The following is a 20,600-nucleotide window of genomic DNA, read 5'->3' as shown; positions in this document are numbered from 1 at the left end:
CGTGACGGGCAGTCACTCGGGTGGACAGCGGGACACACCTGGGGCAGGCCTGCGAGACGGGCCCCCTGGGGTAACAGGGCGAGGGGGGCTCCTTGCAGGGCAGACTGGGCAGAGGCAGGGGCGCTCCACGTGAGAGCACTTTGTAGGAGCACTAGAGAGTTCAAGGTGGCGAGCAGACCCGACGGAAGTCCTGTGTGGGGTGGTGACGGGGTCCAAGAGTTTCTCCTTTCCCCAAGACCCCAGAGCGCTGGGGCTGGGACTCAGAAAGAGGTGGCCATCCAAGGAGAGTGTGCCTCGGGCTCTGTGTTATCGCCACAGCATGAGCCACCCTCACGGGGACACCACGAAGCCGTGAAGGGTGACGAAGAGAAGGAAGCGACGGCGGTTTCGCCGAACCCGAAGGCAGCTGCACCCCTGGGGCCACGGGCCCTTAGCCGAGGCGGCGGACGAGGGAGCCCCTCTCCCGGCCGTGGCCTGTGCGCCAGGGAGGCAGGAGCCTGCACCGTCCACCGGCCCCGGAGGCCGGGATGGCCGGCCGGTGTGGCCGCAATCTTTCCGCGTCCCTCGCTAATTTCCCGGGAGACGCTCTCCCGACTAAGTGGGCGGTCACTGCGAGGCGAGACTACGCTCCGACAGACCTCGCAACTGTGAGCTGTGCGAGCGGCGGGTCTGTGCTGACGGTGCCGTCACGGAGCCGCATTAGTATCATAAATGTGGCGTCAGGAGCATGTAAGAAATGTCGGGAAGCAGAAGGGTGAGCCCATCTCTGGAATTTTTCTCTCTCACACGGAGACCCTACTTTTGAGAAGAACCCCTGAAACGATGTAGTTCTCACTTCCACAGACACAGCCTGTAGAGGCTGGGCCACATGTTCGGCAAATCCAAAACCAAAACCGGTCTCTTCGACTAATCACCCCTAACTTAATATTCTGAAATATACTCCATAATGTTTTCCAAAGATGGAGTACAGACTCAGATTTTAAAGTCACTGCTACGATTCCAACCAGCTAAAGAAAAAAGTGCAGAATCATCGAGAGAGTGAGTGTGTGTGTGGGGGTTGTGTATATATATACACATAGAGACAGGATGGGGCAAAAGTAGGCTTACAGTTGTGAGTATGTGAAACAGTTTATTCTTGTATTATTACTTGGAAGAAAAAGCAAAATATAAAAAGTGTAGGCTATGTCTTAGACTTGTGGCCACTGAATGTCAAACTTTTTTAGCAGTTATAAAGAAAATTGTATTTTTGCTACGGAGGTTTATTCAGTCACTATTAGAGATAAACATGGTGTCCTGAACCAACAGTTTGGTCTTTAAGTTTTAATAGGCTTTACAGACTAGATTATGTTCGAGCCCCACCATAAAGTGTACTGAGCAGCAGGTGTGAGCAGCCCGTGATTCCTGTATATGCTGGTTTCCCGCTTAGAACTTGGCTTTAGTCTAAGAGTCCACTTATGGACACACAGACCACTGAGCCACGGTTCCACGCAAATAAAGGCACCTCGTCTGTGACGCATCGGACCTGCAGCAGGGACACGACCGTGGACGCCCAGGGGACGCCGTGAGGTTTCGCTTCTCTGGCGCACGCCCGGCTGGTGCTGCTCCCCAGCTGGGACCCCGCTGCGTCCGCGGACACTTCAAATGAGTGCCATGGACGGTTTCTCGGGTGTGAAGGGCGGGCGCGCAGCCGTTTGGAGGCAACGACACAGTGGGGTGCCACTTTAATCTGCTTAAATTGCGCCCTCACCCGAGGGCAGAGAGAAGGAATGTGAGGGGCACGGGGTGGGGGCCGAGAGAGGAACACTGATGTGAGAGAGAAGCACAGATCGGCTGCCTCCTGCACACGCCCGCATTGGGCGTCCAACCCACAACCGAGGCCTGTGTCCTGACCAGGAATCAAACCAGACCTTCTGGTCCACGGGACGACGCCCAACCCGAGGAGCCAGGGCTGGCGTGCTGTCTCCAAAGCATCACAAAAAGACCAACGACTCCACCTGAATTGTTTCTTTTCTCCGTCTCTTCCCTTTCTTACACTTGACCCCTCACGTCCTGCGTCCCATTCACACGACGCACATTCTTCCCACATTCTTCTAAGTCTCGCACGAGCATGCGAGGACACGCACGCCTTTACAACCAACCTCCACGCCGCCTTTTCCCTCCTAGTCTTCGGGGTTGGGGGGAGAGAGCCGAGAAGCGTGGGAGCAGCAGGCAGCACTGCTTGGGAAGGAGTGACGACAAGAACACCACCCGGGACACTCAGGCCCGCGGGCCCTGTCCTCGTCCCCCAGCATTCCTCAGACAGCACCGGACAAACTTCATGGAGACAGGTCACAAAGAGCCCCCAGCTAAGGAAATCGCCACACACACTGAGATCGGCGAGGCCGGCACGCCGTTCCTTCGCACCGATTTCTCGGTGAATGCGGCGTGTTGCCCAGCAGTGTTGGTGCCCCCGGTGCCCCCATACTAATTGGAAACGGCATCGTGTGCGTGAGCCAACACGCCTGGGGAGGCACCTGGGTGGCGCACGGCTCGCCGGTTGGGCCGGGCTGAACTCCAACACGCTCTTGTCACCCTGAGTGGGCGGCGGAGACAGGGCACAGTCTGAACAACTGACGTGGGAGTCCTACTTACACAGATCTTTCTTTTTAGTGTTCACGAGTCACAGAACAGAAATAACTAGAACACTTACCTAAGGTCACTCCGAGCAGCACTGCATCAGAGCGAGCGTGTACAATTTTCTGCGGCAACTAGCAACTGTACTGTGTCTGAAACCAGGTGAGCACAGCACATCACCTGACACAGGTGGCGAGCGACCCGGGGGAGTGGCCCCCTTGTGCAGACTCACAGGCGAGCGGAGCACTTACCGCCGTCTTCCACGGTGAAGTGGAACACGTCGCTGGTGGCGTTAGACCCTTCTCTTAAGACGTAGCTTATTTTCATGTCGTCGACGTCCGCTGGAAAAGAACCAAAGGACAAGATGACTGATTAGTCCCTGGAGCTCAGCCGGTGACTCAGGGAATCCTATCGGCTGTTACCGCCCCCTTCTCCGGAGGGAAGCCGTGAGCTCTCCTGTCTCTGAGCCCCTCGGTTTCAGCTTTCCTGCGGAACCCTGATGCCGCATACAGAGCTCAAGAATTAGGTTGTAGCCCTGGCTGGTGTGGCTCAGTGGATTGGGTACCAGGCTGCGACCCAAAGGGTCACCAGTTGGATTCCCAGTGAGGGCACAGGCCTGGGTTGTGGGGCAGGTTTCCAGTAGGGGGCGCTGGAGAGGCAACCACACATGGATGTTTCTCTCTCTCTAAAAATAAATAATACGATAATAAAACCTTAAAAAAAGAATTAGGTTGTAATAATAGCGAGGTGCTGCCCCACCCCATTCTGCGTGGCATTTGAATGTGCATGCACCAGAGCAGCGGGTGCCTGAATACGGGGCCTCACGACAGCTGCGCAGGAGGTATTTTGGGGCTTGGAAGATTTCCTGGCACCAGAGGCGCCACACCCAAGGCCTCCCTGTAGGACTGGCCCCCGGAGCGGGCAGGCGCCCTGACCGCCCAGCTCACTTTCTCACCACGTGCAGTGCCCCGGCTGATTTTAAGCAGCCCACATTTTGAAAGAGAAAAAAACAATCAGAATTTTTTAAAAAAAACACAGCCCACACTGAAACAGCTATCATGAATCAATGTCAGGGAGAACGGAGAATAAAACACATCTAACGAACGCTAAAACCTTTACTCACGGGGAGAAATGACTCTACCTCAGAAATGCCCTTTTCAAAAAAAAACCCCCAAAAAACAAAACAAAAAAACCAACCTGCAGAGGAGGGGTAAAAAAAAAAAGAACTGCCCTTTTTAGCGATCAAGTTCCCTGGCACAATTTGTTTGTATTATTGGCTGACACACAATTTAAAAAACGTAATTCATCCATTTCACCAGCTCTTCTCCTTCATGATCGCTCCTGACAGCACGATAAGGCGAACGCTCTGTTCAGCGATACTCGAAACAGACGGCTATTGGATCTACGTACGCCGCGCAGGGGCAGCTGCTTCCAGGGCCGTGCAAAACCGAGATGGGAGCGAGAGCGGTTGGTGACACTGCACGGCGCCCTTAGGGGCGGCAGGAGGAGCTGCCTGCTGTGACGTCTAAAGGCTTTGGGTCTGAGCAAGCGATTTTACCAGGAAGAGCCTCAAGGCACACAAGGGGTTAGAACCCGCACATGGGTCCACAGAGGCGGAACGTGGGCTTTCCCGGGGCTCACATGGAGCTGAGGGAGGTGACTGGGGTCCAGTGGGACACCCGGGCGGGGACGGCGTGGCTGAACGGGGGACGCACCAGACCGCTGACGGGGGTCCTCGGAGGGAAGCGAGTCCTGCCGCTTTGTTCTCCTCTACAGCTCCTTTCTCAGCGAACTGTAATTCCCCCATTTCTGCCCTGCGTCATTCTTAGCTTTCTGCATGGCTCCCTTTGCTAGAAGACTGAAGATTTCTGTTTTTTTTTTCACCTTCCCGCAGTCCCTTGATCAGGGTGTAACACTCAGCAAAGGCTCACATGTTCTGGAACTTGAAATAAAAGAGCCCAGAGGTGCGGAGGACCCCGGTAGCATCACTACCTGCCTACGTGTGACGTTTCTAAGGGACAGGGCATGAAGCCGTTGCACAGACAGCTCCGTGAGGAGTGAGTGCCCTGATGCCCTGACGGCACAGCCTGGGCACAAGGACGACACCCCCTGGTCACGTGGGGAAGACCCCTTCCTTACATGGCCGCCCCTTCTTTAACTTTGTAAGAAAACCTAAAAGCTCTATCATGAGGAAAAGAGGAAAAAACTGGTACACTCAGTCTCCAAATTAAGGTGTTTTTTTTTTTTAAACTACGGCACATCGGAGATAGTTTCATTGAAATAAATCACTACTTCAAAACTGAAATTTTTAAGAACATTTTTTAAGTAAAGAGGAGATGGATGGGATTCTTTGACACCCAGTTGCTGATTCTCCCTCTGGGTTAGAGCAATAGAGACCTTCTTCATTTTCTTTATTCCTTTACACCTCCGTTACCAGTTCATAGTCCAACACGGGGGCTTACAAAGGCTCTGGGGAGGAGAGGCTTTGATCGTGCCTGTTGGTCTACAGGCGCGTCTCAAAGCAACACAAACACGTTATAAATTAAATACAGACGCACACCCGCTGCTGAGGGCACAGAGGTGTTAGGACACCTAACAGCCCAAATGTCATCTTGTGTAAGTAAACATCTAACAGCAAGATCTTTTTTCTAAATGTTAAACACACATCAAAGATATTTCAGTGTAATCTACACACTGTTTCATTCCACGGGTTTAAAAAAAAACAATCTAAGGCCATTAAGATGCCTGAAACCACACCCTGTTTCAAACTCCGAGGAAATTGCTTGAAAGGTACGTGCTGGCTTCTGGCCGAGAGGCGGGAGGTTGGCCTGTGGGGCGAGCTGCCAACTCCTAACACAGAGCCGCAGCTCACTCAGACCCTGTGCTTTGCGACATCCGTGTTTCCTAACACCTTGCTTATCTGAGAGCCCAACACCACTGCAGGAAAAGAACACCCCCCGGGGACGCCCAAGGGTCACACTCCATCTCCGCCCACAGAGCCCACAGAGGACAGATCCCCTTGCCGTCCCCAAGGTGGTGGGGTTTGCCTGAGAGCCACCCAGAGCCCTCGGCAGTGTGAGTCCACCGCTCAGATCCCCAGCTCCGACGCCAGCTCACCAACTGGCTGCTCAGAGCGCACCCCCCTCCCCTGGCCCTTCCTGGCTCAGGTGGGGTCCCCACACAAAAGAATCAGGTTAGGGAGACGCTTTAGCCTCGAACGCAGGTGAACGCAGGTGCCGGAAGTGTTTGTTAGCGTGCTTGAAGCAGGGCAGAGAGCAGTTTCAGGATCGAACAATTCCCTCCTTATGCTATTCATCTTACTAACATGCTTTGGGGCTCCTACAATGAGGGGGAGGCACACTGTGGTGTCAGACATACCGTCTTCTCCTACGTCATGCCTTCCACCACGCCCTTGTCTGGGGTTTACCGCAGTGACATGCCTTGTACCTGTGATCTTTACAAACTTAGATAGGGCTTTCGTCTCATGTCTTTGGGCAGGTGTTTGCCCTGAGATATAAAAAATCATACACCCTGCAAAGTATAAACACATCTTTTAATTTTAGTTACAAAGTTCCTACCAACTATCACAGTATCAGAACAATGCCCTAAAAATGAAAGAAATGTAAATCTGAAGGCTCTCTTTGAATGCTATTTGATGATAATAATAATAATAATAATCATCTGAACACTTGGAGTTTAGCGAGCACACCTCTGCCTGCGGGGCTGAACTGTCTGCAGCGCACAGAGCAGGCCTCTCGCAGGGCAGGGGTGCGGCACGCTGAGCCCGGCTGGAGAGCCCGGCTGCTGCCGGCAATACCCACTGATGCTCTAATGAAGGCACTGCAGTGAGACCTGTGGCAAGAAAGGAGCGGTCCTCCCAGTAAAGAGAGTCCCTGGGTTCTCCCCCTTCCGCTTTCTGCCCTTCCCCGTCCTGCACCCGAATGCGAGGCCCTCCTTCCTGAAGTTTTCAGGGACAGCCAGGTCCCCCGGGAGGAGACCAGGACTGCCACCCAGTCACATAGAAGGAGAACGCGCCGTACCTTGTGTGAACCGCGAGATGCTGTGGTTGCCCTGGCCCAGGTGGAGGAGGTGGCCGTGCCGAGGGGCCTCTGTCACCACGAACTGCAGAGCAGCGTGCAGGCTGTCCCTGTCCTCCGCTTTCAGGACTTTGTTTGTGACCACAAACCCCAAGTGGCCGGTGGCCAGAGTGCGGAGCGAAGAGGCCCCTTTGTTCACGGTGACTTGGGGGACGCTGTTGTCAACAGCTAAGACCCGGATCTTCATGACCTGGGGCTTCCTCGTCTCGAACCCCGTGTTGGGGAAGACATAGAAGTCTGCGTGGGAGCCGTCGGTCACCGTGAAGGAGAAGCTGTCCTCGCTCGACTCGCTGCCATCGTGCCTGTAGCTGAGCAAGTTTTCGTTCAGGTCTTGCTTGGTGAAAACTGTGGCGGGGCTGCTGCCGTTCAGGAGGAGCTGGCCGTGCACGGGCATCTGCGTGACTGTGAACTTCAGCAGGCGGTCGGGCGTGTCCCTGTCTTCCACCGTGAGCTCGAAGGGGGTGATCAGCTTATGCTCCCCTTCGCTGACGACCAGGTGGCGGAGGGTGACCACTGGCTTTTTGTTGTCCACGTCGCTGATGGAGATGCGGAAGGTCCGGAAGACCGGGTTGCGCCCGTCGGTGACCTGGAACTCGAAGCTGTCTACCTTCGCCTCGTCATCGGCTGTGTGGATGTAGTAGATTTTGTTGCCCGCCAGCTGGAGCTGAGTGAAGGACGTGATGGGCGCTCCGGGGTGGTCCGTGCACCCCAAGAGGCCCCTCACGGGGGCCCTGGTGATGGTGAAGACCAGGTTTTCGTCAGGGCTGTTCAAGTCACTGGTGCTCAGTAGGTCTGTCGTCAGGGTGACCTTCCCGCCCTCTCTCAAGGACACGCCCTTACTGATGACATCAGGGAAGACGACGTCGACGGCCCCGACAGAGACGTAAAAGTAGCGGTCGATGAGGGCGTTGGTGCCATCCGTCACGTCGAATTTGATCAGGTCCCGCGCACTCTCGCGCCCGGAGTGGACGTACTGAAGTAAGTTGTTGTCCACGTCCTCCTGGGTGAAGTTCATGCCCAGGGAGACATTTTCAAAGGCCCCTGTGGGGTTTCGCCTCTGTAGTAAGCCGTGCTCCGGCCCATAGCGGATAATATAAACCAAGGACCTGTCTTCAGAATCCAGATCGGTTGCCATCAGTACCTTGTTGTTCACGATTTTGGTTTCCCCGATTTCGATCTCCAGCCCACTGTTGATGGCCATTCGGGGGGTCTCGTCGTCCACAGGGATGACCACGACCATCACGGTCTTCTCCACGGAGTGCCAGCCGTCTGTGAGTCGAATCACGAAACTGTCTTCCTGGGTCTCCGAGTCGTCGTGCTCATAGATGATGCTGGAGCTCTCCACGATCTGGTCCAGGGTGAAGCTCTCCACCACCACGGTGCCGCTGACCAGCTGGTGCAGGACGCGGCCGTGCGTGGGGGACCGGGAGAGAGTGAATGTCAGCTCCTCCCGCGGGACGTCTGCGTCTGCGGCGTTGAGGATGGGCGTGTCGACCACCAGGCTCCTGCCCTCCATCACCACAAACTCTCTGGTGAACAGCTCCGGCGGCTCGTCGTTGGTGGGAACAATCACGATGGGGAAGAAGTGTCTCTCCGAAAGGTGGACGCCATCCGAGCAGCGGAACGCAAACCTGTCCTCCACTGGCTCCACCCCTCGGTGGACACTCTGGACATAGTTCACGTGCCCCTGCTTGATGTCCTTGAGGGTGAAGGCGCTCACGGCAATGCCTGCCCTGGACTTCTCCGAGCCCGGGGCCGGGGAGATGTTCTCCACGTAGCCGGAGGTAGGCTGGGTGACAATCGTGCACAGGATGTCATCGTTCGGGGAGTCCACGTCGTCAGCACTTAGGTGCCTTGAGGTGATGATGCTCTTATCACCTTCTGTTACTTTGAACTGTTCACCTACAGAAATTTCCGGTGCCTGGCTGTCAATAGGCAGGATGGTCACCCACACGGTGACTCTTTGGATGGAACTGCCACCGACTCTCCATTCTGGAGACGTCCCCGAGAGACTCAGGTTGAAAGAGTCCCCTTGGGGCAGCAGACCTATCTCGCCGCCGGTGTGGGCGTAGACAACGGAGCCCTCTAGAATGTCCCTTTGGGTGAACTGCTCTGCGGGAGCGCCGCTGACCAGGACCTCCCCATGCAAGGGCGGGTCCTCCAACAGGAAGGTCAGCATCAGGTCCTCCGTGCCCTCCCGGGTCCCCGTGATCACGCCGGCAGTGACTTCAGCGGCTCCGTTCTCTAACACGTCCAAGTAGGACCCCAGGGTGCCGGCAGGAAGGCTTGGCACCGGCACCTCGTCCTCCCGTGGCCGGACAGTCACCCTGAGGGTGATGGGCACCACGTGGTGTCTGTCGCTGACGTCCAGGGAGCAGCTGTCCGTCAGGGATGCGTCCCCACTGTGGTCGTAGGAAATCCGGCCCTGCTGTATGTCCTCCAGGTGGAAAGTGGCCCCTGCCCGCAGGATCCGACCGGAGGCCTGCAAGTGGCCGTGCGTGGGCGCCTGTGTGATGGTGAACGTGATGTGGGCCGCGTCCGTGTCCACGTCAGTCACGTGCAGCTCGGATGTGCGCAGGGTGTGGCGGCCGCCCTCCGGGGTGGTGAAGCCGGTGTTGAGGATCTCCGGCGGCTGGTTGTCCTCTGGCTGCAAGTATAGGGTGAAGGTGCCCGGGGCTGCGTTGCCCGCCCGGTCCTCCACCTGGAACTGGAACTGCGCCACGCGGGCGGCCACCCCCAGCTCCTCCTGGGGAGGTCGGTAGGCGATTTTGTGGTGGTTGATCTGGGCTTGGGTGAAGTGGGCCACCACGACCGAAGGGTTTTCCGTCAGGACCAAGGTGCCCAGCGGGGCTGGGTCGCGGTTTTCGTCTGTGTCCATCGGGGGCTGGGTCACCGTGTAGCGCAGCTCGCGGTCGTCGGTGTCCAGGTCCGTGTAGCGCAGCCACTTCTTCCTCAGCGGCGTGAGCTTGGACTCCTGCACCACCATCCGCAGGGGACAGCCGCTGCCCAGCTCCGGAGGGAGGCGGTCCACCGGATGGACGCGGATCACAAACCTCTGCGGCCCGGACTGATTGGGGGGGTCGTGGCTGTCCTGCACCCGAAACTCGAACTGGTCCGTCACCGGCCCGGGACTGTGGGGCCCCGTGTGCGCGTAGAACAGCCTGCCCGCCGTGATGTCCTGCTGCCGCCACTCCGTCACGGTTTGCTCGTAGAACGCGCCCCGTTTCCGCCACGGGCTCCCGGAGAGGTGCTGCCCCTCACCGGGGGGGTGAGTCCGGCGCAGAATCAGATGCCCCGCCGTGGGCGGCGACTCCAGCACGAACAGCAGCAGGGCATCGTCCGAGTCCACGTCAGTGGCACTCAGAGCGAAGGGCGGGACCGGCGCCGTCTCGCCCTCCGCCAGCGTCAGCCCGGTGTTGGCGTTGAGCACCGGCGGCTGGTCATCCACGGGCACCAAGGTGATAGGGAACAGGAACTGCACCTGGTGCCTGCGTCCCCCGTCCACCATGCGCAGCACCAGGTTGTCACTCAGGGAGCTGTCTTTGTCGTCGTGACGGTAGACCACCTGACCGGCCGCGAGCTCCGCTGCCGTGAAGGTCTTGGGGGCAGAGCTGCGGCCGGCGCTGCCCAGAAGGATGAGGCGTCCGTGCCGGAGCCCAGCCATCACCTCCAGCTGCACGGCCTCCAGGTCGTCCTCATCACTGATGACCAAGTTCTGCGGGCCGCTGCCTGGGGGGCCGGTGAGGGGCCGGGACTGGCCCTCGTAGAGAACGAGACCCGTGTTGCGGGTGACCACGGGCGCCAGCGTGTTCATGGGCTTCACCACCACCATGAAGGCGAAGGGGTCTGAGGCGGCCCCTTCTGGGTCCACCACCTCCAGCTCAAACTCGAAGACACGCTCCTCGTTGGAGTCCTCAGAGGGCGGCTGGTAGGCAATCTTCAGCAGGCGCAGGTCCCTCTGGGTGAAGGAGGAGAGGGGCAGGCTGCGGTCGTCGGTGCTCACCAGGTAGCCCTGGCCGGGCTGGAGCGCAGAGGTGAGGTTGAAGATCAGCAGGTCCGGGGGAGATTCGGCGTCCTCCGCCGCCAGCATGTCTGGAGTCAGCGCGGTCAGGACAAACTGGGCCACCTCCATCATCATCATGGCCACGAAGCTGGGCCTGGGCGCCGCGTTCTCGGCCCCTCCTCGGATTCTCACCAGCACCTGGAAGTGCTCTCGTTTCAGAGCAGGGGTGCCCGCGGGGGCGTCTCGTGAGCGCAGCTCCACCACCATGGGCACCCAGTCGCGGTTCGGGGAGCGACTGGGCGCCGTGTGGCGGTAGCGCACACCTAGCTCCTGGAAAGCTCTGCAGTCCATCAGGAGGGGCTCCCTGGCGCCCCCCTCGCTGGCCGGCCCTACTCCAGCAGCTAGCCGCGGCGGGTAGTTCAGCAGCTCCCCGTAGCGAGGCAGCGTCCCCAAGCCAGACAGGACGCCCACGCGACACTCCTCTGTCTCGGGCTGGTAGGCGAACTCCAGGCTCCGGGCGTCCAGGGCATTGCTGGTCCCCAGGAGCTCCTCCACGACCAGGGGCAAGTTCCGAGTCACCACCTCCAGCTGCGAGAAGACCACCTCCACCTCCAGCACCAGGGGAAGCACCGCTGTCCCTCCGCGCGCGTCGTAGCGCAGCTGCAGCGGGACGCGGTCTCGCGACGGGCTGCGCGCGCCCAGGTGAGAGTAGCTCACCTCTCGAGGGCCGAAGTCGCACGGGAAACGCTTGGGATGCAGGCGGCCGGGCCGCTGGGCCAGAGCGTCGTTGTCCAGCACGGTCACCGCGCAGCGGTCCCCCGGCTGCACTTGCAGCACCAGGTCGTGCAAGGGGTCCAGCCAGACCTCTCGGCCGAAGGGCACCCGGAGCCCACGGTTTGCCATTACTATAGCCTCCTCGGCGGGGACCCCGGCGACGCCCGGGAGATCCGAGGACAGCGACTCCATGCCGGGGGCACCGGGCTGTGCTGGGGCGCGGCTTACCAGTGACAGGAGCAGCGGCAGCAGCAGCACCCGCCGGGGCGGCGGCAGAGGCGGCGGCACGGGCTGCAAACCGGTGGGGCTGACTCCCTGGCGCGCGCGGGAGGCGCCCCCGGGGGTCCCGGCGGCGTGCATGGTGCAGGTGTTGCAGCCCGGACAGGTAAGCCCGAGAGCGCGCGGTCAGTCCGCGGGCAGGCGCAAGAGACCCCCTCCGGAAAGCGCCAGGACTCCGCGCGCTGCCTGCGGCGACCCGCTGCGGCCGAGGCTGGGACCGAAGGACCGGCCAGGGGGGTGACCGGGCGGGGCTGGACCTTGCCGGGAGGACGACGGGCCCTCCCGGCCTCGCGCGGCTCCGTGGCGCGAAGCAAGCCGCTGCACTCCTCCCCGGGGCTCAGGACGGAGCCTGGGCTTTGAGGGAAATCCCTCCCTTGGCACCGCCTTAGTCGGGGGCAGCCAATCGTCGGTCCCGGGAGGAGGCCCCGATCCCCGGGTTGGACAGTGACTCCTGCCAATCAGATGCTGCGGTGGGAGGCGGGGCGAGAGCGGGTGAGGCGCTGGAGAGAAGATTCCTCCGCTGGTCCCGCGAGCGAGGGGAGGGGAGGGGCGGCCAGGGCTCCCCCGCCCCGCAGCGCGCTTCGTTTGGGCTGCCCGGGGGCCTGGATCCACCTCTCCCGCTACCTGCCACGCAGGGCCGCCCACCTCAGCTCCCACCCCCGCACGCAGGGGAGTCCGGCGCAGGGGTGGTCGTTTCTGCCCGAAACTGGCGAGCCCGAGAGCAAAGTTCTGTGCGAAGGCGCTGGGGCGCCAGTCGAAACCCAGAGCAGAGTGCAGGTCGGGGCGGGGCGCACTCTGGAGCGTATTTGCAGGAGAACAACTTAAAAGCCAAAGTAGATGAAGCCCCCCCCCCCCCGCCCCGCCCTGCTGTCTCTCGGTGAATTAAAATAGGTACAGGCCTTGGGTCGGTGCGTTTTCCTCGAGCCCCCCCCTTTGCACACGGAGTTCGAGCGGAGAAGTGAGAAAGGACACTGAGAGCACGCCAGCGAGGCCGTGGGTCTGCGGGAATGTTTCGGGGAATGCGCAGCCCCGGGCCCTTCCAGAGCGGGCGCTATTGCGGCTGTCCCGAGCGGCGTCCCGGCCGTCCTCGCGGAGGTCCCACCGCCTACAGGCTCCACCCGCCCGGCAGCGTCGCCGCGTCCCCCAGAGCGCCCGGAGAACCGGCAAACACCCCGCGGGCGAGGGCGGCCTGAAGTACGTGCGCTCCCGCGGCCGCCAGCGGGAGTGGAAGTGGGAGCTCGAGCGCCTCCTGCCCCCTGGCGTCCGTCTGGCTCGGACGGGTGCGGGCGCCCTTTCTGGGGGGCTTGCTCCCGACCTGCCCCCGCCCCTCCCAAACGCTCACGAGGGAAGCTCAGCCTTTAGTTCCTCGAGCAGTCTGGCTCACTTGTGGGTGATGCTCTTCTCTCCCCGAAAGTAACGACCAGGTGATGGAATGTACAGAATGGAATAAGGGCCACCCTGCTCTCTTCCTGCCGGAGGCTACTTTGGGAAGGAAGGGAGAGTAAGGAGCGGGTGTGCCCTTTGAAATTTCCGTCTAAGCGGGAGGTGTGGGATTCTGCCCCGTGGCCTCTGGGGTCAAGAGATGAAAAGTTCTGGAATTTTTCAGAGAGAGAGAGAGAGAGAGAGAGAGATTTAAAATGAAACACTCGTCCAAGTTAATTGGCATTTAGTTAATTGAATTAATACCGAGTTTATCCTCTATATTTTGTACTTGGGGGAAGCTTTTAACTCCCCTTGCCATCCATGGTGCATGTCACAATTTAGTACAAAATGGACCTTTAGGAACATGGGAGGTTTGTGGCCAGGGTTTTCAGCACACAAGAACCCCCCCCTTCACACCGTTCCCCAGTTTCCCATTGGCTTTGACATTTTTTGGCATATTTTATAACTTACTCTGCGTTCTTACGGCAGCATACAGAATTCAAATTGCAGTGCCAAGGGAGAAAATCTGTTAGTGCCAAATAAGTAGGCAGATGCATGTGAGACAGAACATCAGTGTCAGAATATGGTTCTTTACATGCGGTACTTCAAACTCTCATTATGTGTTTTGATTGACAAGAGTCAGATGAAAGCTGAGTGGCCCTTGTCCAAATACTGTCCCTCTGGGCATGTGCCTACCAGAGCCAGACCGACAGCCCCGCCCCTGCCACTTCCCAAGTGGCTCCAGGGCTTTCCTCTCCCCCTTTTCTCAAAGTCCAGCTCTGTTTGTCTTGAAAGCAGTGATAGATAAGAGCCGCATTTGAAGGGTGGTCGGATGCCTGAAGGGNCAAGAGTCAGATGAAAGCTGAGTGGCCCTTGTCCAAATACTGTCCCTCTGGGGCATGTGCCTACCAGAGCCAGACCGACAGCCCCGCCCCTGCCACTTCCCAAGTGGCTCCAGGGCTTTCCTCTCCCCCTTTTCTCAAAGTCCAGCTCTGTTTGTCTTGAAAGCAGTGATAGATAAGAGCCGCATTTGAAGGGTGGTCGGATGCCTGAAGGGCAGAGTTCAGTATTTTGTCTCCTGGTAAGATGAATAGAGGCTCACATTTATTTTATTTTTTAAAGATTTTATTCGTTTATTTTTGGAGAAGGGAAAGGAGGGAGAAAGAGGGAGAGAAACATCAGTATGTGGTTGCCTCATGTGCGCCCCCTACTGGAGACCTGACCTGCAACCCAAGCATGTGCCCTGACCAGGAATTGAACCGGTGGCTGTTTAGTTCCCAGGTGGGTGGGCATTCAACCCCCTGAACCACACACATTTATTTTTAAGGAAAGCAATAAACTACTTTTTTTTTTTACTTATACTGTCCTGCTTTGATTGAAGTTTAGAGTGATTCTTAGGACTTATTATTTTTTGGAGGAGGGAGGTCAATGTCTTAGTTATTTTTTAACTACATAGAAGTTATTTTTAACTACACATACGGTTATTTGCTTAAACATGTTGCATTATGATTATTAAAATAGTGAAGAGTTAAATTCTCATCTGAAAGTATTATTGATGATGATCTATCTTTTGGGTATTACTTCAGTGTTAGAAGTTTCTATCCTTAAATTAGCAAGGGAATACTATTTTACAGCTAACATTCTCAATTTCATGAGAGATAAAATAAGTTGGAAAAATGTATACTTTTTCTTAAGTCTCAGCTTATATCTTCAGTTCTTATTTTCTTAAGCCTTTAAAACTTCCTGAATATACTTTGGGCAAAATATCCTTTAAAATAAATTCTTGAATTTGCTTAGCAAATGAAAAACATACCCAAGCATCTCCTCCAGTCCACTTAAAGCTAAATCTTTTATTTATTTACTTTTGGGGGAAGTACTTTTTTTTAAGGTGTGGGGAGGGCAGCCCCGAGGAAAGAAAGGGAGAGGGGAGAGAGGCAGAGGCTCCGCGGGGTCTCCGGCCTAAGGTTGTGCGCCGAGAACCTGTTTCCCAAAGCACGGGAGGAACGTGATGAACTGAAGACACTGAGTCAGAAAGTGGAAGGCAGGTCCGGGCTCTGCAGTCAGACGAGCTGAGGCGACATCTGGTGAGATCCGCAGAGGTTCAAGGTCATCCCGGAGTTCACTCCCCATTTCTCAGGTGCTGAGCCCCCAGCATGGCAGGTGGCCTCAGAGGCACCTTGAAAATGCAGGTGGACGATCGGGGCTCCTACCCAGCACCTTTGACAGTTCTCAGCAGAACTTCATTCTCCGGTGGCTTCCAAACCACGCCTGCTCCTAAGCGCCAAACTTGCCGCTCTGCGGCCGAGGGACTGGCTGACCGAGAGCTGGGCTCTGGCCTGGGCTGGACGCCCACCAGCTCTGTGACTGGCGGCACCTCCCCCTGTCTCGCTGCTGTGGTCTTCTTCCGTGGACCTGGGGGCTCAGGTGGCACCCGCAAGTCCCCCTTTGACCCCTGCCCCCTTGGTTCTGGTTCGGTGCCCAGTGTATGGATGGCCTGGCGTTTTGCGGCCTGGAGCTCCTGGGTCAGAGGCAGCAGCTCTTGTTCTGGCTGGGAAGCTGGACTCTGTGCACAGACCCCACGCCTCCGACACTGGGTCAGAGCTCGTGCCTAGTGGCCAGTGGCTCCTTTGAAAATACACGGAACAGCCTTTGCGTTCACTGGTGTGGGCAGCTCGCATACAACACACTAAGAAACTGTGCTTTTCTTCACCAACAAGAGAATGAAAAACCTAGAGATATGAAATAAAATTAAATTCACTGTGGGGGTACGTGGATTTCCAGATGGGCCCATTATTAGAGGGTACGCCAGAAACACCTAGATTTCCCAGATGAAGTTGTGTTCAGGTGGCACCGATGGTGGAGAAGAGGGGAGAACCCCGGACTAGGAGCCGATGTTTTTGTTTTGGTTTTTTTAAAAATATTTGTTGGTTTGAGAGAGGGAGAGAAACACGGATATGAGAGAGAAATATCAGTTGGTTGCCTCTCGTACACGCCTCGTCCCCTCCCATACACACCTCGTCCGGGGAAGAAACCCAAACCCTATGAGGCCCAGGTTGGGGCCCTGACCGCGGATCGAACTGCATCCTTCCGGGGCACGGGGGCAGCGCTCCAGCCCAGGAGCCACCCGCCAGGGCAGCGGTTTGGAGGCTCGTTTCCCCACTTGCTTGGAGCTGGGGCAAGTCACTGTCTGCATCTCTAAAAATGTGGCTGGGGAAGGGGAGAACGGGTGAGGATATTGCCTCAGCCACCCTCCTGAAGTTATTGAGAAGGTGAGATAAGAGGTGTGCGTGTGTGCATATACATTTATATGTGTGAGTGTGTGCGCACACTCAACACACTTTGTTGGCTGCAGCGTCCGCATTTCGAAGGCGGGGAAACGGAATCCGGGAGTCTGAGACCCGAGCACGGAGCTGGAGAAAAAAATGATTGCAGGTCGGACCACAGGCAGCGCCTGCATCCCACCTGCGGCTCCCACTCGGATTTCCGCCTGCCTTGCGGGCTCAGTTCCCCTGCCGACCTGGGTTGTGCTCTGCACCCCGAGTCCCCGCCCCCGGCCCTCGGTTGGCGCTTCTCTCAGGCGACCCCGGTCTCTGGATGGTCCCTAGATGTGTCCTGCTGCTCCTGGGTCCATCCAGACCGGGAAGGCTCCTGAGCATGCAGCCTGCGTGCTGCTCACCCGTCACCTCCACAGAGATCTTCACGAGCCCTCCCGCCGTGACGCTGGACCCCATGTCCATCCTTTCCCAAGAAAGTTCCTTGGAAGCCACTTGGCCAGGCTCCCCAGCAGCTTTGGGGGATGGCCAGGTCTCTCAGTCAATCTCCTCAGCAGTCAACCCAAGGACCTGTCTTTGGATGAATTAGACGAAAAGGAAATACAAAGATGTAGTAGAGCTCCCCTGAATTCTGGGAAGCTGTCTCCAGAAGGTTCCGGAATGTGAACGTGAGCCAAGGAGCCTGGGCTCCTGGGCGCTGAGCTCCCCTTGGTGGTGGCCTGGAGGAAGGGCCACCCCCGCAGCTGTGGTCAATGTGGCCGCCCTGCCACCGGGACCCACAGTACCGGGACCCGAGTGTCTCTGCAGCTGCTCTGACCCTCTCCCTGTCCCTGTGAACTCGAAGGCCCAAACGTACCCAAGCTGGAGCCACAGGCCCACCTGCTGGCTGCCCAGGGCCCCGGGGAAGGACGTGTCTGGCCTTCTTGGCTGCCCTGTGTGGAGGGACCAGCTCACCTCCAGGACTCAGGCTGCGCAGGTTCCTGTCCCGGAATGAAGCAGGGCAGGTTGGAGGAGACGTCACCGCCGGCACCACCACAGCAGGTCACAGTGGCTGCACTTTATATTCGGGGAGACCGGCACCCAGCGGCACCCAGGGATTGTTTCCAAGCTCCTGAAATTACTGACAAACCCAGATGAAATGAAGTTAAATCAAATGAACTAAAAATCAAGGGCTGCCGTTTCCTCTTTCCTTTCCATTTTAACATATGTTATTTTTCCCTTTTAAGGATATTTAGCAGACCCTTCAGACCGTTTTCTTCCATGGGGTGGCTGAGCACTGTGGTTGGAGAGGCTGGCGACGGCCATGCCTTCTGGCGGCTTCGATGGCGGGGGCCACCGAGTGCACACTCCCGGGGACCTGCTCGGCCACACAGACCCTTCTGACTGAGGAAAGAGAGACAGGGAGGAGGCGGTGGCCGGCAGGTGGTCCCTGCGGCTGCGGAGGGCAGGGCGGGGCTGAGCCGGACGAACTCAGGGGGGCCTAGGGTTCAGCACAAAGCTGGCACTTGACCCTCTGAAAACGGTTTTCCCAAATATTTGGCCACGTTAGGGTCTTGGTCTAAAGCCCGTGATCTTGGGCGGTAATAGCTGTGGGGTTTCCACCTGTAAGTCTTCAGACAAAACTCAGAATGAAGTGTAATTGAAACACGGCTTGAACAAGAGACCACCACTCAGCTGAGCCCAGACAACCTAAACAAAGCACAAGGGAAAAAGTTCTTCTCTTGCACCTAAATTAAAAAAAAATCATGTGATGACTTCTGCCAGTTTTGCACAGCAACCCTATTTTTTGGCTTTTATTACTAGGCCTCTATCAAGGTACCTATTAGAAGTACCTATTATGGTGTCTTCGGGGTGTACAATGAGATTTAACAGAAGCCCTTTCTCGTAATTAGGTAGCGAAACGAGTATCTTTTGGCACATTCATACTTCCTAATATCTCAAGATTCCTGCGTGTTGATATCTGTCTGGCTGTGTATTTGGATACAGCCTCACAGTGTGGGTGGATGTTTTCTGTAAAAACACGTTGCTGAATCAGGTGAGACTTAACTCAGAAAAAAAAATACACGGTTTACTTTCCATTACCTGCAGTCAGCCGTGGTCTGAAAATGTGAAATGGAAAATCCCAGATGCAAACAATTGGTCAGTTTTAGACTGAGCGCTCTTCGGGATAGCGTGAGGAAATCTCACGCGTGCCTCTCCGTCCTGCCTGGAGTGTGAATCATCCCTTTGTTGGGAGAGAGAGAGAGAGAGCGAGAGAGAGAGAGAGAGCGTGTGGGCAGCACACTCAACATACCTTCATTACAGCACAGTGTTAACACGGTTCTATGTTATTATTGGTTGTTGTTAATCTCCTACTGTGCCTAATGCCTAATTCATAAATTAAACTTTATTATAGAAATGTAGGATGAGCAGCAAAATGCAGTATATACTCCAGGGTGTTTACTGTGTTCACTGAGAAGCCAGCTCCAGCCTCGTACACGGGGTGCTGTTGGCACCTCGCGTGGATTCCCAAGGGGCACCTATAACTACGCAGGCCCTTTCCCTTCCTGAGAATTACCTTCAGCCGAAGAGGAACCACCTCCACAAGACAGGCTGAGACTCCCCTCCACCCAACCACCTTCAGACCACGGCCAACGCCAAGGTCAGTCCGCTTGCCTCAAGGTCCGACTGACTCTGTCCAGTAATTCACGCTGCAGAGCGTTCCCGAGGAACCCCACGGAAGCTGGACTGCAGAGGAGACCGTGTGGCTCTTGAAGAGGTTATTTTCCCTGCGCTGTTCTGCTTGGGTCACTTCTAATCTCTCGAGAGCCCACCCTTAACACGTCACTTGACCGAGTCGCTAATGCAGGCTCTGCTGCTCCCAGGGAGCCAACTTAACGCCCTGGGATTGGGATAAAGTGAGGGGTTGACATTCGGGCTTCGACCTCTCCAAGTGGCTGGGAGATAACTTGTTATCAGGCATTTCTCCTGGTCCCACCTGAGGGACTGAGGACGGGTCACAGTTAGATTACCTGTGCGTCGAGACATTATCGTTTCTGAATCATTTCCTCTCACAGACATTCTCTTCCACCGTGGAACCAGAAAAGGACCCCATTAAATTGACCTTCCGGTGCCTCTGGGAATCTCCAGCGTCTCACATGTACTCACGACCTCTTTGTGAGGCCTCGTTTCATCACCTGTGCCACTGGTGTTCCCTGGGAGACCTAATTTTTGGTGATGATACGGTCCTGCTTTTTAACTACCCACCCATCCATCCATCTGTCCAATCACCCACCCCCCCACCCACCCACTCACCCACCCACCCCTCCATCTACTCACTCACCCACCCACCCACCCACCCACCCACTCCTCCATCCACTCACCCACCCACACCCACCCACCCACCCCTACATACATCCCCATATTCATTCAGCAAATTCCACGAGCACATTTTCTGACCAGTCAGGGGAACTACACTGTAACAAACACAGATTCAGGCTCTGCCCACGTGAACTCCGTTGTCCAGTGGTGAGTACTATTAAGAAAACAGACTGTGAAAACACAAACAGTCAAAGAACTGTGAGATGTCCACTCAGTATGAGACACAACACACCCAGACACGAGTGCGTTGTTCGCTGTGGTGAGGGAGAGCTGAGCTGCTCAGGCACAGTCTCTCGAGCAGAGCGGGCTGTGGCTCTCGCATGTGGCTTAGGGATGGAGGGGAGTTCAGAGCTGGGCGATTTTCAGGTGTGCGAACGGGCTGGCGGATGTCCAGGTGAGACTGCCGTGGACGGTCGGCACTCAGAGGTGAGTGTGGAGCCCTGTGTCTGTTTGCGATCGTCTGATTCCTGATTGGTGCGGAGCTGTTCCCGATCAGTCGGGTTGCCAAAACAAGTTGCTGGAGGCGAGCTGTTACTGGTTAAAACCGCTTTAAAGTTTTGGTGGCTACATACTACCATGGCTGTAGAACAATCAGTTTTTTCCCTGAAATACAGAATTTTTACCAAAAATCAGCTGAGTCCCACCCCACGATGGAACATATGAACATCCTGTGGTCCCCTGGTTGGGATTTGCGGGGTTCCGGAGGACGTTGGAAAGGCAGCAGCACGTAGAACCAAGAACCGAGGGGGAGACGGGAGCGAGCCCCAACGTGCAAGCTTT

The 20,600-nt window shown here is 56.7% G+C and overlaps 1 protein-coding gene across 2 annotated transcripts in view; it reads right to left on the bottom strand.

Annotated features, from left to right (window-relative positions):
- FREM2 (FRAS1 related extracellular matrix 2) overlaps positions 1-12,540 on the bottom strand; it is a 101,829-nt gene extending 89,289 nt beyond the window's left edge. For both annotated transcript variants that reach the window (XM_037057689.1, XM_037057690.1), the window contains exons 1-2: positions 6,654-12,540; positions 2,865-2,954 (exon numbers count right to left, since the gene is read on the bottom strand). In XM_037057689.1, the coding sequence (XP_036913584.1) occupies positions 2,865-2,954; positions 6,654-11,847 (5,284 nt within the window). In that variant the 5' untranslated portion in view covers positions 11,848-12,540. The remainder of the gene's footprint in view (positions 1-2,864; positions 2,955-6,653) is intronic.
- Positions 12,541-20,600: the final 8,060 nt, after the last annotated feature.

This window comes from Sturnira hondurensis, unplaced genomic scaffold, assembly GCF_014824575.4.
Source record: "Sturnira hondurensis isolate 20B ecotype Veracruz unplaced genomic scaffold, ASM1482457v3 Scaffold0009719, whole genome shotgun sequence".
Classification (NCBI taxonomy): Eukaryota; Metazoa; Chordata; class Mammalia; order Chiroptera; family Phyllostomidae; genus Sturnira; species Sturnira hondurensis.
This window is presented reverse-complemented; position numbering and strand designations above follow the sequence as displayed.